At 37.4% G+C, this 19944-nt stretch overlaps 1 protein-coding gene across 14 annotated transcripts in view; it reads right to left on the minus strand.

The window, feature by feature from the left end:
• PARD3 (par-3 family cell polarity regulator) overlaps positions 1 to 19944 on the minus strand; it is a 686648-nt gene that overhangs the window by 165264 nt on the left and 501440 nt on the right. For all 14 annotated transcript variants that reach the window (XM_045819999.1, XM_045819993.1, XM_045819992.1 and 11 more), the window contains one exon: positions 19254 to 19496. In XM_045819999.1, coding sequence (XP_045675955.1) covers positions 19254 to 19496 — 243 coding nt within the window. The remainder of the gene's footprint in view (positions 1 to 19253; positions 19497 to 19944) is intronic.

Here is a 19944-nt window from a genome sequence, read left to right on the forward strand (position 1 = left end):
AAGGCTGGTACAATATCTGCAAATCAATAACTGTGATATACCACATAAACAAAATGAAGGATTAAAACCAACATGATCATATTAATAGATGCAGAAAAGCATATGATAAAATCCAGCACCCATTTACAATAAAAACTCTCAGCAAAATGAGAATAGAGGGAATATACCTCAACATAAAAAAGGTCATATATGACAAACCCACAGCAACATCATACTCAATGGGCAAAAACTATAAGTGTTTCATTTAAGATGGGGAATAAGATAGCTATGTCAGCTTTCATCTCTCTTGCTTCACAAAGTACTGGAAGTCCTAGTCACAGCAATCACACAATTAGGAGAAATAAAAAGCATGTAAATTGGAAAGGAAGAAGTAAAACTATGATTATTTGCAGATAACATAATATTGTATATAGAAAACCCTAAAGATACTACGGGAGCCCTGGCTGGTGTGGCTCAGTGGATTGAGTGCTGGCCAGTGAACCAAATGGTCACCAGTTCAATTCCAGTCAGGAAACATACCTGGGTTATGGGCTAGGTCCCCAGTAGGGAGCATGTGAGAGGCAACCACACATTGATGTTTCTTTCCCTCCCTTTCTCTCTCTTCCCCACTCTATAAAAATAAATTTAAAAAATCTTTTTAAAAAAACTACATCAGAAAACTACTAAAACAGGTTAATGAATTCAGTAAACCTTCAGGATACAAAATAAATATCCAAAAAACAAGTTACATTTTTATACAACAATAATGAACTACCAGAAAGGGAAACTAAGAAAACAACCTCATTCATATTTGCTTCAAAAAGAATAAAATACCTTGGAATAAATTTAACTGAGAATGTAAAACACTCAGAAAATTATAAGGCACTAAAGAAAGAAATTAAGAAGGATACAAATAAGTGGAAGCAAATACCTTGTTCATGGATAGGAAGAATATACATCATTAAAATGTCCATAGGGTAGCCTAAGCAACCTATAGATCCAATGCAATTTCTATGGAGATACCATTGGCATATTTTACAGAACTAGTAAGTACAAACACTCCAAAAATTTATATGTAACAACAAGAGGTTCTGAATAGCCTTAGCAAACTTGAGAAGAAAAAAGCTGAGAAGAAAAATAACTTACCTAATGTTAAACTATACTATGAGCCATAGTAATCAAAATAGCATGGTACTAGCATAAAACAGACATATGGAACAATGAAAGAGAATATACAGCTCAGAAATAAACCCATACCTTTATAGTCAATTAATATTTGACAAAGGAGGCTAAAACATACAATGGTGTAAAGACAGTCTGATAGATAAATGGTGTTGGGAAAAATGGACAGCTACATGCAAATAATGAAACTAGATTTCCTTCTTCTACTACTCAAAAGAATAAACTAAAAGTAATTTAAGACTTAAATGTTAGACTTGAAACCATAAAAGTCCTGAAAGAAAACCTAGACTGTATACGTTTTGGACATTTCTCATAGTAATATTTTTTCTGATCTATAACCTTGGGCAAGAGAAACAAAAGAAAAAAATAAACAAATGGAACAACATTAAACAAAAAAGTTTTTGCACAGTAGAAGAAAACATCAATAAAATAAGATAATCCACTGCATTCTAGGACATATTCATCTATGATATATCTGATAAGAGCTTAAATATCCAAAATTTAAAAGAGTTTATTCAACTCAAACTCAAAATAAAAAACAAAACAAAACAATACAATTAAAAAATGGGCAAAGGGCTTCAATAGGCACTTCTCCATAGAGAAGTGACACACACATGGCCAATAGACACATGAAAAGATGCTCAATGTCAGTCAGTAATCATCAGAGAAATGCAAATTAAAACCACAATACGATATCATCTCACACCTGTCAGAATGGCTATCATCAATAAATTAACAAACAGCAAGTGTTGGCAAGGATGTGGAGTAATGGGGAACTTCATACACTGTTGGTCGGAATGCAGACTGGTGCACTGCCTGTGGAAATCAGCATGGAATTACCTCAAAAAAATAAAAATGGAACTGCCTTATGACCAAGAAATTCTACTTCTAGAAATTTATGTGAGAAATCTGAACACTATTTCAAAAGAACATATGAGGTCTGTCTAGAAGGTATCCAGCCATGTGATATGAAAAACAGAGACATTTACTGAAGAAGATACAAAATAGAAGAAATATTGTACACAGGACAATGATGCCTCAGTCCCCTTCAAAGTAGACATCTTGGGACAACACACAGTTTTCCCAATCACCATCAGCTGCCCTGTTACATTTTCCTGAATCTCATTGACAGTCTGAAATTTCTTCCTTTCAAAGGTGATTTTGGTTTTGGGAAAAGCCCAAAGTCACAGGGCTCCAAATTTGCACTGTTGGGGGACTAAGTCGCCTGGGTGATTTGATATTTTGCCAAAATCTCTGCACGAGACATGAGTGGGTACATTATTGTGATAAAGCTGCCAGTCACCAGTTGCCCATAGCTGTGGCCTTCTGAATCATCCAAATAGTTTCCTTGTAGGAATGTTCAAGATTAATGCAAAATCTGATGCAGATTCATTGCTCTATTCACTCAGTCATTTTGAATGTGAGGGCCACACAGCACACATGCTCACTCAATGGTGTCCACTGTCCCCGCTGACTAGTACAGTGAAGTTGTCATTGTTCATGTATGTGCATTCCGATCCACTCTTCTTGGCTACAAGTTACATTGATGTTGCACAGACTATTCTTATTATACTAACAATGGTTGGACTTTTTGTGGACAGACCCTGTATGCACTCCTATGTTCACTGAAGCATTATTTACAATAGCCAAGAGGTGGAAGTGGCCCAAATGCCCCTCAGTTCATGAGTGGTAAATAAAGAAAGCTGTGTTACATTTACACAATGGAATACTACTTGGCTGTAAAAAACAAGGAAATCTTACCTTTTCCAAGAGCATGAATGGACTTGGAGTATATTATGTTAAGCAAAAGAAGCCAGAGAAAGACAAGTGTCACATGATCTCACATATATGTGGAATCTAATGAACAAAATCAAAACAGACTCATAGATAGAGAACAGACTGGTGGCTGTCAGAAGGGAGGAGGGTTGTGGGGCTGGGTGAAAAAGATAAAGGGATTAAAGAAAAAAACCTCACAGATGCAGTGGTGAACACACCATCCAATATATAGATGAGGTATGATAGAATTGTATACTCAAAACCTATACAATTTTATTAACCAATGTCACCCTACTACATTCAATAATTTTTTTCTTATTTAAAAAAAATCATGGACTTGACATATATGTGAAAGGGATTTAAACAGTTAAATGTTTAATTATATTTTGCTGAAATTCCACATTTCTTTTCTAAAGCAAGCAGTCTCTACTTACATACAGCTTCCATTTTTCCTTATCATATACCACACCCCATATACTGACTTTGCTGTGCTGATGAAGATTCTGATTTACTCATTTGCTAATTTAATTAACATATCTGACTGCCTATGTGTCATGTTCTGGAATATAGCTCTGGACAAAGGAGACAAAAACTCCTACTTTAAAATGGAAAATCATTCTAGTTATTGGCGGTGACTGACAACAAAAAATTTAAAGTGTGAAGGGGAAAGGAGGAAGCCCACATGCCACGTGCAAGCATGGGCCAGAGCCCACACAGCGCCAGGGAAGGGCATCAGTGCATAAGAAGAAGACATCTGGCTCCACATGCACGTCCCTACAGTGATGGGAAAATGGCTGGTGGAACTTATCACCAGTGCCTGCAGGAAGCTTTGTTGCTTTTCACTGCAGTTTCTATCTCTCCAGGAGCACAATCTTGACCAACTCCTTTGTCCATACATGTGTGTGGCATTGGCATAGCCATTTGAGTATGAAACTTTCAAAAATGTGTGTGTGCATGCATGTATGTTACATGCAGTCAAGTCAGTGCTGACTCATGGAGACCCTATGAGTGATGTCCATAATGTCCTGTCTCAATGGCCTTACTCAGCTCCTAGAGACTCAGCCTGAGGCTTGTTTATGGAGTCAATCCATCTCATATTTGTTCTTCCTTTCTTCCTGCTGCCTTCTTTTTTCCCCCAGCACTATTTTCCAAAGATCCCTCCTTTTTCATGAGGTGCCCAAAGTAGGACAGCTTCCTTTTTGTCATTTTGGCCTCCTGCAATGTTTCAAGCTTAACTTGCTCTAGGACCCACTTGTTCATATCTCTGGTAGTCCATGGTATCTGTAGAGTTCCATCTAGCACCATTGCAATGAATCAATTGTTCCCTACCAGCCTTCTTCACTGTCCAGCTTCTGCATCCGTCCACAGTAATTGGAAATACCAGGGTGTGTATGATCTTAGCCTCATTCTCTAATAATGCTGGATCATCATTGCTCTCGATGATCCTTCCTAATTCTTCCACTGCTGTCCTTCCAAGTCTCAGACTTGACTTCATTTCTTGACTGCAGTTCCATTGGAATTGATGAGTGAACAGAGGTAAGCAAAATCTTTTGTAGCAATTTCAGTGTCTTCATTGTCTATGTTCAAGTTATATATATGGTCTGTAGTCATGACTTTTGTCTTCTTGATGTTCACATGTAGTCCTGCTTTGGCACTTTCTTCTTTCAATTTCATCAGAAGTTGTTTCAAATTATTGCTACTTTGCACCAGTAAGATAGTGCCATCTACATATTTTAAATTATTGATATCTTACATTATTGATATTTCTTCCACCAATTTCACCCCTCCTTCCTCTGAGTCTAGCCCAGTATTTTCCTATATGTTCTTTGTACATATTAAACAAACAGGGAGATAAAATGCACCCTTGTCTGACACATCTGCCTATAGGAAACCATTCTGTGTCTATATTCTGTGACAGTGAGTTCCTGTCCAAAATACAGGTTACACATCAGGACAATCCAGTGCTTAGGCACACCCATGTCTTTCAGAGCAACCCAGAGCTTTTCATGATCCATGCAAAGCCTCTATGAAAAGTAGACTAACCTTCTTCTGAAATTCTCTGGAGCACACCAGTATCCAGCAAATGCTCCCAATTAGATCTTGAGTGCCTCTTCCTCTTCTCAATCCAGTTTGAACATCCAGCACTCCTTCTCCCTACAAGGCAGAGGCCTTTGTCGCATCACCTTGGCATCACTTCACTTGTGTGGAAAGGCAGAGCAATGGTCCTATAACTGTAGTCCTTGACATCTCCTTTTTTGAAAATTGGGAGGTATATTGAATGCTTCTTGTCTGTAGCCCATATTCTTGTTATGATTTCTAACAGATTCAATCTGTGTAGCTTGAAATAATTCTATCGGTATCCAGATATAAAAGTGGGGAAGTAATACTCTCAAGCAATAATAGTAAACAATCAGAGCACTGCCTGCTCTGAAAAGTGTGCCAGAATTGTTGGACATCATAAACCCCTCAGTCAGTGAGGGTGAACTATACCTACAACCAGTTTGCCTTGATTTAGTATAAAAGTTGGAAATCTTATACAATAGCCAACAGAATTCAGATGTTCTGATCTTTTAAAAAAACACAGTAGTGCATTTGGGATTCATCCATTACAAAGAAGATTAATGGGACTCCCCCAGATGCAAATATAAATGCCTTGAAACTAACATTAGAAGGAAGAGGTTGACTAAATCACAACTTTATGAGTTCTACCAATGTTTCTGAACTGGCTTCACAAGGCAGTTTGCGTCTAGTAGATGCTCAGTGGATGCTGCCAGTGACTAATGTAGTTCCCTCTCTGCAATGCTCCAACAAAGTCCACATGCCCTAGCAATGCTGAAATCACATGTCATTCACAGTCATGAATAGCCAAAACAAGAATTTTAAATTCCTCAAATGCTTAAAGTGATACCATATTCAAGACATTAATATTCTCACAGACCTACTTTAAAACTGATGCAGAAAGCCAGTATCACCAACCACAGCTGTCACTCATGCATGGCACCTGAATCCTGCCCACCACCTCCCTCATCCCCCAGAAACCACCTGGCTGCTAACTAATAGGGTCTGCAGCATCACCTCCTGTCTGGCTTTCCCTCATTATCCTATACACCTCAGTGTCCCACCTTCTCAAGGGTTTGACACCAACAGCCCTAGAAACTGAGCATACCTTACTTGCTGAAATCCTATAAAACTTTTCAAAGAATCAGACCACTCAGAGAAAAGTCACTAGTTCTACCAGTGGCTTTTAGGGGCAGGAGGTATTAGGGAATGTACATTACCTAATGTACACTTCCATTAGGGAAGTGTACAAGTGTACAAGTGTAGCTCATAGAATATATGAGCTACATATAATGTAGCTCAAGCACACTACCTCTTAGAAGCCCCTCCTTCCCTAACATGACTTGCTCTTAGAATCCTATTCAATTCCTATCACTCTTTGTACAACATATTGTGTGTGGTCCCTGATGTGACACTGTAAGAGGAACTTGGGAGGTAAATCAGGTCTTGCTCATTTCTGTGTCCCAGACACTTTCCACAGTCCTTGGTACAGAGTAGGTACTGAATGACTCCTTGGGGCAGGGGTTGATGGACAGTCACAGAAGCTGGAAGATAAATATGCACAAGAACTATGGGCTTGTTCAAAGAGTTGAAGCCTTTGAATGTTTCACAAAGCTTAAACATACAGACTAAAGGAAAGAAGGAAATGGAAGAAAAGAGAATTATAAATAAATACTTATCCTTAGCTTCAGTTTGTTACAGAACAGGTGATTTTTTAAAGTTATGCTGCTGCAGCTTACAGAAGCAAAAACAAAGCTCTTCTACACCAGAATTGTAATTATACAGATTTTACATACTTTTCTAGGTTCTCCCCCTTTCCCCAAGAGGTCAGATGATGACTTGGTGAAATCTGTAGAAAACCTTCACTGACTGCCATGTACCACAAAAAAACTACCATAACTGTCCAAATCCACAATAAGTAGTAGTTTTATAGAAATCCTTGGAGTTCTGTAGTCCATGACTTGTTCAACTGATACCCTATGTTCCCAAGCATGGCCCAATTCCATTGGCATCCTACCCATCCCCTCTCCCAACCTTCTTTAAGAATCTAAGTAGCACTTGAATTTAAAGCAAACTTGCAGTGCAAGTTTTACTTTACTGCTTCTCTATATGACTGATGCAGGTCCCATTTATTATATGAGCTTCAAAAGACCAAGCACCTATTGTTTTTCACACTTTGTACCTGGCACTAAATGACATTTTCAGTATCAAAGCAAAATCAGAGAAAAAGGCAAAGGTATCGCTCAGGTGATTGTTATGCAGATTTATTTGGAGGGAATTGTTTTCAAGTCATGATAATTAGTAAGTTTTGGAATGGCAATCTTTTTCTTTTAAGTCACATTTTCTTTCATGGAAGACAACAATATACTTTTTGTTTTTTAAATATATTTTCACAATTTCCGAATTATATTAAGTCCTAGATGGGTGAGTTACAAAATCATTTTAGACTTAACAAATGAGTCTCATCTAAACAAAATTTAAGCAATTTGATATATATCTAAATTAGAATAAAAAAAATCCATGTTTAAAATAGAAAGGCTTGCAAGTTAAAACACTGTTAGCCCATCATCTAAGTTGTTGGATGCACCTTGGGTTCAAAGTATGGTATCTTTGAGCATATTCTCTAATTCCAACTGTACACTATCCCCTCCATTCAGACCGACATTACCAATCAATTAGGAGTCACAGAATGTTAAGCCCAATTCATGCACACCCAGGAAAGACTCCAAACTCTTTAAGGCAATAGTCTTCAGTTCCTGTGGCTAGCCTGAGTACTGCTATGAGCTGGGTTCAGTGGCCTCCTGTTCTTTGATTTGCCCCAGGCTCAGGCAGGATCCACCCTGGGAAGGTTCACATCACATGAGGTTGAGCCAGGCGGGCCTCTTGTGGAGGTGACCATGAATTTCAGTTAAAACAAGAGTAATGAAGAAGTGCAAGTTAAGGCTTAGGTTAGTTTCATGCCCAATGATATCTGTCTGACTTTTACAATTATAGTAAATTTATTTGTGAAAAAATTGAGCTGATAAAACTACCCATCCATCCTGCCCCTTGTGAAAGGAATCCCCTTGGAGACATTTATCTGGCCCCAAAGTATTACGTTTTGAGAACAAGTATGTCCCAAACTCTGTATTCCTAAGGATTCAAAAATATAATCCCTGTACAATCTATTGGGTAGAACTATTGATAAAAGGCATAACTTGATACAGGAAATTCAGTTTTAAAAATATCTGTGAGTTTTACAGAAATGTACATATATACTAATATACATTCAACCATTCACTCATTTATTCTATGAATATTTACTAAGTCCTGTTTACGTAATTTCAAATGCATATTCAAATAATTACTACATACCCATATGATATACAACTTATCTAGTCATTTTCTATTCTATAATAATACAGAAAAGTTGGGAATTTTCACATTTCTTTTTTTTTAAGATTTTTCAATTTATTTTTAGATAGAGGGGAAGACAGGAAGAAAGAGAAAGAAACATCAATGTGTGGTTGCCTCTCACATGACCACTTGGGGACCTGGCCCGCAACCCAGGCACGTGCCCTGACTGGGAATCAAACTGGCAACCCCTGGTTCTCAAACGGGTACTCAATCCACTGAGTCACACCAGCCAGGGCTCACATTTCTATATGCAAATCTATTTTAGTGAAAGAAGCTTTGGATTTTGCAACTACTTCTTTCTTTTTAAATCAACTACTGCTTCTCCCTAAGTTACACAAAATCAACCAAAGGGAACTAATGGAAGGAAAATAAATAAAGCAACAAATAGGGAGTAATTAAATAGTCATCTACACTGAGGGCTGGGGTGCCCAACAAAAGCTCTAGAAAACCTGAAATGTTAACTTAAAAGTGGATTGTGGATTCAGGTCTAGATAAAGTCTCCCAAGAAGTTCATAATGCATCTTACAACAAGGCTTCACATAAATCCTCATGAATTCAGAGTCATACTTGATTGATATTTCATCCTTGTGCAGGAGCAAGAAAGAAAATTATACCAACCTAAGACCACCCAAAATCAGTAAGATTGGTACTTAGTCCATGGGGTTTGGACTATCTGATGGACAGAAGAACCAGGTGACTGGGTCGAAGAGTTAGATGTGTTGTCATGCCAAGCTTCAGGCAAAGCACGACCTTGGAGCTTCTGTTAGAAGGCTAATATCAAATGAAATACCACATAATTCAATGAGATTTTGAACACAGTGTGGCCAGCTCACCACCAAAACCCCCCAAAAGTTCAGTGCCTTGCAGAGAGAAAGATAGTAAAACAAAAATGAAAACCTTCTGCTGGAAGACTGTTTGCCTGATAACTACAACCAAGGTCTGAAACAGTTTTTGCCTACCCTCATATTTCTACAGAATATTTACACTTTCTCTAAGGCTAAAATAAATATATAAATTGAAAACCCCATTACACATTACTTCTACAAATTGTGGTTTTAGGCAATGTTAATCAACAAAAAGAATTAAACAAGAAGGCTTTAAAATTAGCCATGACCTTATTAATGGCTTCATTACTTTCAAGATTTCATTTGTTGGGCTATGTCACCTCAGCCTTTAATTTAATTGCTGCATCTCCAACTGTATTAGAATAGCTTAATGAATGGTGATTGCTTGTTTTTACTCACCAAGGTTTAACATTTGAAGAACATATCACACCAAAGACCCACTTAGTTCACAAATGTATAGACTTATACTTTGAGACTGGTGCTCTACTAGGAAAATGTGACATGGACCAACATGACACAGTCTGATACAATTAGTGATGAGGCTGAGAAGCAGCGGTCTTAGAGTCCACAGACACCATGCTTCAGGCTTAGACTGCATCATGGAGACAAGAAAATACCAAAGGATAATGTTTTGTTTTGTTTTTAAGATTTTATTATTTATTTTTAGAGAGGGTAAGGGAGGGAGAAAGAGAGGAAGAGAAACATCATTGTGTGGTGGCCTCTCAAGCGCCCCCTACTGGGGACCTGGCCTGCAACCCAGGCATGTGCCCTGGCTGGGAATCGAACCAGCGGTCATTTGGTTCACAGGCCGGGGCTCAACCCACTGATCCACACCAGCCGGGACAACCAAAGAATAATTTGAACTGGGGAATGAGATGTCAGATTTTTATTTTAGATATAAAATTTCAACTATTAGTTGAAGTAGGAATTTGAGAAGAACAGGGCTGGAGGCAAGGAAGAGAGTTAAGAGACTACTGCCAGTATCCATGTGTGGTGGTATGGAAGGAGAGAAAAGATTTGGAGAGATTTAGAATGTAAAATCAGTAGGCCTTGTCACTGACTGATATGTGGGAAGGGAGGCTGGATGCAAAAGAAAGGCTTATGGCTTGAGCAGATGTGTGGGTGGTGACAGCATTCTCCCACATCAGGCTCATAAAACTAGAGGAGGTTTGGAATGAAAAATGATGAACCTAGTTTTGGATAAGTTGGTTTTAGATGCCTGAAAAACACTGAAGTACACATTCCCTGCTGGTCCTTAGCACAGTAGTTAAAACTAACCAAAGAGAATACCTAGGGTGTAGCGGTGCTACACAGCTATCTTTCTAGGGAACACAAAATGAGGTGGCAAGTATCAACAGAAGGGAATCTTTAAAGAGACAGTTAAGGAATAATCAGAAAGGAAGGAGGAAACAAGAGACAGCAGTAGTATACACGGAAACTAAGAGAACAGTTTCAGGAATGCCACGGAGTCATCTGCAATGAAAAGAACTGAAGTGCTCACTGAATCAGGAATCCAGGGGGCCACTAGGTAATTGACACTATGGCTGCTGTACCAGTTTCCACAAACCATTGTCTTATGGTAACACACATTTATTACGTTATAGTTCTGGAGGTCAGAAGACTAAAATGGGTTTCACCGGGTCCAAATCAAGATGTTGGTGGGTCTGCGTTCCTTCTGGAGGCTCTAGGGAAGCCTTGCCTTTTCAAGCCTCTAGAACATACTTGCATTCCTTGTCTCAAGTTAGTAGCCCTGCATCTTCAGATTTCTCTGACTTTGACTTTCTGCCCTTTATTCACTTACAAAGAGTCCATTGGGCCCATCTGGATATTCTAGGAAATTCTCATGTTAAGATCCTCAACTTAATCAAATCCACAATACCCTTTTTGCTGTGTGAAGCAATTCACAGGTTCCAGGGACTAGGGTGTGGGCATATTTGGGGAACTATTATTCTGCCCACAAATGGAGTAAACAAGATGTGGGAAAGAAGATACAGACAGCTGTCAATATTGAATATAGATCAATGCTTCAAGAAGTATGGATTATAAGTGAAGAGAAAAAAATTAGAAGGGAAAATTCAAGAAAAATCGCTAGAGGGTAAAAAAGGGCTTTGTTTTTTAAACAGTTGATAAAGACATTAGCAGGTTTACCAGCTCTGTGGAATTGCCAGAAGAGAGGCACCAGCTGAAGAAAGGACTAAAACAAGAGACTGATGAGCAGGCTCCTTGCCGGGTAAGGCTGGCTTTTGGCAGAGTGTTTACAGAGCTTGCCTGGAACAAGGAAAGAAGAGCCTCAGCAAGGACGGAGCAGTGTAATCCAGGTGCAGATGTAGGTGGGTGGTAGGTGTGAAGATGCAAGGTATGCTGAAGAGAACAACGAAGTCTGAAACATTTGCTGAGGTGAATGGAACTGACCAAGTTAAGAAATGGAAAGCTAAGGACCTGGAGATGGGCCACCTTCAGTTCATTAGCAATGGCAGCAGCACCAACTTACAAAACTCATGTAACAATGAGATTCACTACATTTAAGAATTACTTTCTCACATTTCAAGAAGAGTGGAGGTAAATAATACCAAGTAAATGAAAGTAAATTAAGTTGTATTTGATTTTTTTAAAGAGCAAATACAACTTTGTTATATGACCCACCATTTCTAAAACAGCACACATTTAATAACTGCCTGGATCTAAGAAAATTAGTTTTGTTCTGTGTTTGCCAGACTTCCTTTTGACATACCTGGATTCCAGTTTTAATGGTGGAAAAACAAGTTCACAAAGGTCTTTTCTTTTAAAATTGCCATTTTTCTCTTTACTGGTAACATGTGTGCAAAAAGCATATGATTACAGTATTTACATTTCCATTAAGGTGTCCTCAACAAGCAGGGGAGTCTAGCCTACTATTTTCCTGCTATTTAGATTTACAGCAGCACACTACCTATTTTATTTCAATTATATTTGAGGACAATGAGCTCTTGGTGGCAAATGATTGCATGGTGACAGTCAGCAAATGTCTTTAGAGCTGTCTTTCTGTGGAATTTTTAACTACAGATTCTGGTAACTGAGTATCAAAATATGAATTGTATGGTGTCCTTGAGTAGAAAAAAATTATCGACCAGCATTTATTTCATCATTTCTTTGTTAGAATTCAAAGCATACTAAACTTTTAAATTGAAATTGAATAACCTACATGAAAAGAAAATTTTTGGTGTCAAGAAACACTGAATAAAGTTTACAAATATCACGCATGCAGGCTTCACTATTAAGAGACCTTAATAAACTAACTTATATTGGAGTTCTAATTTGCTTTTTCATTAGCCCAAGACCAGTGCCTTTCAAACGGTATATGGACTGCTTGCAAAAGTCAGCTGAGATGCTTGTTGAAAATGTGAGTTCTTAGTCACCAACCAGATCTACTGAATCAGAATACTTCTTCTGAGGGGAGGTCAACAAAAATTGCATCTATGAGAAGCACTCCAGGCCCTCTGTACACATGCTAAAATTTTAAAAATCACCGTTTGGAACACAGTCTGTGACAATTCTTAAGACCCTGATTCTTGCCAAAACCATACTGTTTTGGTTATTGTGGCTTTGTAGTATAGTTTGAAGTCAGAGAGTATGGTACTTCTAGCTTTGTTCTTTTTCCTCAGAATTGCTTTGGCTTTTCAGGGTCTTCTGTGGTTTCATACAAACTTGAGGATTTTTTTTGTTCTGTTTCTGTGAAAAAATGCCATTGGGATTTTGACAGGGATTGCATTAAATCTGTATGTTGCTTTAAGTAAAATGGTCATTTTAATAGTGTTTTTTCTTCAAATCCATGAGCATGGAATATCTTTCCATATCTTTGTGTCTTCTTAATTTCTCTCAACAATGTCATAATTTTCAGTATATAGGTCATTCACTTCCTTTGTTAAGTCTCCTAGGTATTTTATCCTTTTTGTTGCAATTGTAAATGAAATCATTTTCTCCATTTATTTTTTCTGATATTTCATTATTAGTATACAGAAATCCAATGGATTTTTATGTATTGATTTTGTACCCTGCAATTTTACTATATTTGTTTATTGTTTATAATGGTCTTTTGGTAGAATCTTTAGGGTTTTCTATATATAGAATCATGTCATCTGCAAATAGTAACACTTTTACAACCTAAATATCCTTCAATGGATAATTGAATAATGATGTGGGCCATATATACAATGGAATATTGCTCAGCCAAAAAAGAAGATACTGTCATTTGTGGCAACATGAATGGATTGTCAGAGTATTGTGCTAAGAGAAGTCAGTCAGACAGAAAGAACCAGAACTCTAGGATTTCACTCATGTGAGGGATATAAAACAAAAAAGTAAAAAATGAACAAACAAACAAAATGAAGTCTCACAGACAACAGTGTGGTGGTTACCAGAGCACAGGGGATGGACGAAGAGGGAAAAGGGTTCAAATACATGGTGACAGAAGACTAGACTTTAAGTTGTGGGAGACACAATGGAGTACACAGATATTGTATTATAAAGTTGTATGCCTAAAATTCATATAATGTCATTAACCAATGTCACTGCAATATATTTATCTTTTAAAAAAATCAAGATTCCTACCTGCCTGCCCTGCCTGAGGATAACAATATGAATAGAAATGTCAACATTTTAGACAAGGTTTGAGAAGTTCAAGCCTCCACTTCTCCATGGAGCATTACAAGCTTAGAATCAGCAAGAATTTCATGCCAGTAGAACAGGAAGAACTTCAAAGAATCCCATGAAAGTACAAAATGGCATCTTTCAAATTGTCAAAGTACAGAAGGAAACTGAGATCACGATTTTACACCATTATCCTCCTATTCATTCTCAGATAAGCCATTTGTAGCACTTTTATTCCAAGTACTTATACTGTAGAGGCAATGCAGAAAGTGTCCTACTGAGCTCAGTAAGTCCTAATTTAAAGAGAAACTATTCAGGGTGTGGTATCATTTGTGGAGAATAATTAGAAACCAAACTATTTAATTCTGAATCAGCAGAATTACACCTCTAAACTTTTATATGCATGTTAAGTATAAAGGGTAAAACCTACTTTTATTCATTTCTATTTCATTCCTTGCTGTTTCTACATACAGGTGAGGGTGTTGTGCTTTCCCAAGAGCAAATGCCCATTCCCTAACTGACAACAGCTACACCGAACACTTCACTAGTGCTGTCTGCAAGCAAGGTACGGTGCTAACAGACTCAGTCCTCCTTAAGCTCAGGAGGTCAGCACCAATATCATCCCCATTTTGCAGATCAGGAAAATAGAGCATAGAGTTCACCACAGCTGGTGGTGCAGGCAGTGTGGTTCCATAGTTGATGCTCACGTACATCCCACTCAACTTTCTCCTACTTTAGAGCAGAACTGCAGCTAGCAGGAGGAGTTGCCTGCAGATAGTAGTATATCAGAGTTAAGGCTCAATGCTAGCAAACATTTGATTGGTAATACTTCTTTAAGTAGAAGCTAAACAAAACAAAAGCAAGAAGAGCTAATTGAGTGAGAATGGAGAATTCTGTCCATTACTTAATTTTACACAATACTATGGAAATGATTTGAACAGGGGATACTTCTCCAATATGTAGATGATGATTTTTGATCTAAAAATGATGACACTCTTTGGGTCTGTGTGCCTGATTCACTGCACTCAGAATGGTGCTGGCTTCATGAGACAGAGGGCTCAGTTCCATAGATAATGAGGACCAGAGGGTGGGCAGGCTAGGACTGGGACAGCTGCTCAAGGGACTGGCTGTTTTCCTGTCCCTCCATGTGGTCTTCATCCTCAGGGTTGTTAGATGAACCCCACCTTGGAGCACCCATCAAAGTCCCAAGGAGGGAGAAGGAGTAATGGCAAAGGGAAAAAGCTGAGCCAATCCACTTTAACCAGGAAAACACTAGCTTTTCCAGAAGTCCCATCATAGACCCACTTCTTACTCATTAGTCAGAACAATGTCACGTGGCTACCTCTTACTACAGGAGATCATGGGATATTGATGTTTTTAGTGGGACATATTACCAGCCTGAACAAAATTAGGATTCTACTAAGAAAGGAAGAAGAGAGAATAGGTATTAGGTAGGCAACTACAAGTGTCTTCCATGGTGCAGAAGGAGGTAGGAACACAGGGAGCACTGCCGCAGACATAGAAGTATTTTTGCTAGCTGAAAACACAACAAGCAAACAGGAAATGTGCTCTTGCCAAAGGAATGAAGAATTATAAATCATTTACAATAACTACATCTTTGAGATTTCTACTAACATGCAGATAAAAAATAAGTACACCAACATTTCTGTAACTTCAAGCCTTGTTTTTCATATACGACAGAAAAGTAGGGTCAGCTTTTCTTGGAAAAATCAAAATGTTACCAAGGGCATTAATAAATACTAGTAACAATGACACTATGACCGAAGCATAGAGTCAGATAATAGTTTATGAGTCAATGAGATTAAACAGGCATGGAAATATTTCTAGACATAGTATAAAGCTTTCCTACAAAAAGCATTTTATAATACATAAAAATTGAGAAAAGTACCTTATTTCAACATGAAATTCACAGCATTTATTAAATTATGCCAGGCTATTTCCACATGGGGTTACCAGACTCACATTTCTGACAAATAAGATCCATCAAAATGATTAATTGATAAAATTCAGAATACTGCTTTGTCACCAAACAAGGGAAATCCCAAAACAAATGCAGTTTATGCTTCAGATCATCAACTGACTGCCTATACTCCCATGAAATAAAAAAAGTTTCAATAGTAAAGTTCATTTGACACCAAATGCAAATTTTGGTGAAAGTTAAATGATAGGAATTTCTGTATTGGGTATATTCTTCACAAAAGCTATATTCTCTGAGGAGTTTCAAGTTTTATGTTTTTCATTTGAATGATTTTTTTTAACATTTGAAATTATTTATTCTTTTAATTTTGCTTATATTCCTCCTGAACATTTCTCATGAACTTTATGAATGATTATTTTTTAAAGAGTTAACAGAAGCATATTATAAGTCATCACAGAAGATGCTATTTCACTGTCTGAGCTTAGGTTTACAAATACGAAGGTACAAAGAAATGCTACTTTCACTGTCTGTTAACTTCCATGTCAATTAACGATAACGAAGCAAGCTGGACTTGCTGCCTAAACAATAAATCGATGAGGCATGTACAGGCCAAAGACCACTGCCTACAGACCCACAAAAACTGCAGAGAGCTGACTGAGAAAGTGGAGGGTGCACTGAGTTAGCCCCTGAGGCAAACAAACTCAAAGGAACTTGCCACGCAGCATCCAATCTTGCACGTTCATGATTTGTGCAAGAGTTTAGGTTAAAAAAAATTATTGGCCACATTAAATTAATGTTGTTCATTTGAATGTAATGGTTTTGCTATTTGTTTGTGTTTAATTTGTAACGATGTTTGGTTTTATGGTTGTATAATGGCTGTAAACAGGAATTTAGTCCTATTTTATTTTTTTACACTTAAGTAACATTATAATCAAAGTAATTTAATTCTATTAAATTATTACTGCAGTATCAAGACACTGTCTTTCCTTTTAAAAGAGTCTCTACGCCACTCAAGTCTGAGAAACATTTTTCTAATTTTCTGACAGAAAAAGACAAGAGGTGAAACTGTTATTTCTAAGCCAAAATCATATTTAATTCCTAGTTGGTGAAGAAGTACTTTACAGGAATTATAAGTCCCAACATTTTGATTTAATATGCCTACTGTTTAACGGGCATCTTACTCTCCGAAAACAACAACAACAACAACAACAACAAAGTAAGTGTATATTTCTCTCATCCTTTCTTTTTTTAAAATTTCTCTCCTGTGAGTTGGAAGTACTTAGAAACGCTCTAGTTCAAACACGCTTTGGAGGCTCAAATGCACAGAACTGTACAATCCCTGGCAGATAGCATTCTAGGCTGTACCTGAGGGGGCTTCTGAACACATCGATATACACGATGTGATTTTGAGCTGTTCACTGCTCATTGTCACTCGTTCCCAGGACTTAAGTCTCCTCTAGAATGTTTTGCTGAGTGGATTTTTGATGGAAATGAGAGAGGAGGCTGAGTGTCAAGGTGAGGTCAGCATGGTGCAGAGGAGAGAGGCAGGGGGGATGCAGCGCCCAGTAGTAGACGGGCCCTAAGCAGGCAGGCCTTTTTGAAAATGTGCACAAATCTTCAGGCGAGATGTAGATTCCTGTAGGGCACCAGGATTTAAACTGTGGTTTAAAGCAATTATTTCTGGCCCTGAGGAGCTGGAAAGGTCTCTCTTGACTACCATCTCTCACATTAGGTGGAACTTCTGAGCTTTGCAAACAACTACTACAAGCACATCCACTGTATTTTAGACTTGAATGAGATGTTGAAGGTGCTAAAAACAATTAATGCTTTTATTAATGATCAATAACGCATTAACTAATTTTCTTGTAGTTTTTTTTTCCCCCAAAAGTCCCCAGGGCTTCTGCTGAACTTTCTCTCAAGAAAACAACTTTCAATGGACATTTTTGGCCTTCAAATGCTATTTGACCTTTACAAAGAGCAAAAGCCCAGTAAGAAGTTTTTTAATGTCACTAATAATAACCTTAGTCTTGGAATCCTGACACATCTGTGTTAGTTAATAAGTACTCTGAACCTTCTAGGTGATCACACAAAAGGAGTTTAAATAAACCATAAGACCCCTACATTAAAGTACATTAAGCACTCATTACAGTCAACATCAAAGAGATTTTCACAAAACAGTAAAATAAACCTAAAACTCTACAAAACCTAAAGAAAAAGGAAACAACAGAACAAATATCTGATCAGAGTTTTACCTTAAGATCTGCTTCTCCTTCTGCTAGTCTTTAAAATACTTCCTCCTGGGTTTGAGTGAGAGTCACCTGTTGCCTTTGCAAACCTCTATTAAAAGTAGCTGGCAGTAGCAACAAAAACAGGCTGCTTGCAAAATGTAGCAGCCAAACAACATATAGGTACTCTACAAGATATAATTCCAGGACATCTAGGGCCTTGCATGGGTATTGTAGACCAGTTGTGCCAGCATCAGACATGGAAACTTATTAGAAATGAAATTCTCAGGCTCCACTCCAGACCTACTGCATCAAAATCTGGGGTAGGGTTAATCAATTTGTCATTAAAGAAGTCCTTCAGGTGATTCTGGTGCATGCTAAAGTTCTAGAACTGCTAGTTCCAAGTGAAACCTGTTCAAAACCCAGCTTCCTTTTAGAGCAATGATGACAAAAACCATTATAAGATGTGAAAGGATTAGCATACTGTTTATAACAATAACATGTTTATAGATATGAGCATATGTTTCAAATAAAAGGAAATGAGTAAATTTCTTGTGAACTAAACTTTATATGATATTTGAATATATAAATGAGGGTGTTTAAATATATAAATGAAGGGGTGGAAAAAGATCTGTGCTTGAACTGTTTCAGTTAAAATTTGAAATCAATATGTAGCCATTAACATTGCACTATTTTGTGCTGCATTGATACTTAATCAGACCTGCGTCTGTGGCTGTTAAAAAGCAAGTTGAAAACTGGCTATAGTATACATCTCATTCACTGATTCTTTCATCATATAAAATCATGTCACAAAAAAAAGCCCTTCTAAATAAATCACAATCAGAACAAATCACGTCAGTCCCCATCTATTTAAATACCACGAGAGCCTCTCCTAATAATAAAAGGAAATCCAGCTTAAGTAGAAGAGGCATAATTTCAAGTTTGCTTTCTATTTTGGTTATAAGCTAAAGGTTAGTTTTCTGGTCTAAAGCCACATTCAGAGCAAGATGAAATATGGTTGATTCATTAGGAAAGCTATCAAATCCTCTGCTGCTCCTTTCACTAAGCTTTGATTTGTGTAAACCCAATATTTTAGATACAAAGGCTTTTTAAAGGTCATTAATAAAAGCCAGTCCTGTTTTAAGGACTGAAGAACAATCTACTCCCATATCAAAAACTATATTAAATTAACTTGGAAGCAATATTCTGATTGCTCCTGGAGCCTACCTGTCTACAGGTGAAGGTTTGGAATTCCTCGACTTCTTTACTTGGGCATACAAAGCATCCATCATATGTCCTTCTCTTGGGCTCTGGGGTCTGGCATTGAGAGGCACGGAACCCTCATAAGAAGAAATTCCCCCATATGTCAATTCATCATCACAGCCAAATGTCCGATGAAAATCTTGAATTTCAGCATAGTCACGTTCTCGAGCTTGTCGCTCTCGAAACTCTCGAGTTTTGGCTTGAATCCTGTAAAATTGGAACAATGTTGAAATAAGAGAAGCTATGTCTTCTCTAAGAACTCATTTAGAAACATTCATCCAAATATATTGTAAAATACATTTTTTTCATTTAGCTGTAAGAAATTGACGGCATAAATGGATGTTATATTCATTTTAGACTATCAAGGTAATGTCATAGATGCTCAAAAATAATAATTTCAGATAGCATTTGTTTATGTCAATGTTATATAGTCATGGTTTGTGTCTTAATTTAAATTGTCACGTATTCAGTAGATTTAAAAATTCACAAGGCATTTAATTGGGTTTTCCTTGTGAACTTTTTTAAGACAAGAAGTAATTTTTTAAAAAGTTACCCCCAGTTACACACATAGTATATATGTATACATTTACACATGGGTAGATAACATATGTTACTCATTACAAATATACCACATGCATTTGACATACTGTCAGGC

This window comes from Phyllostomus hastatus, unplaced genomic scaffold (genome assembly GCF_019186645.2).
Source record: "Phyllostomus hastatus isolate PE091 unplaced genomic scaffold, TTU_PhHast_1.1 phas_scaffold_39, whole genome shotgun sequence".
NCBI classification, from domain to species: Eukaryota; Metazoa; Chordata; class Mammalia; order Chiroptera; family Phyllostomidae; genus Phyllostomus; species Phyllostomus hastatus.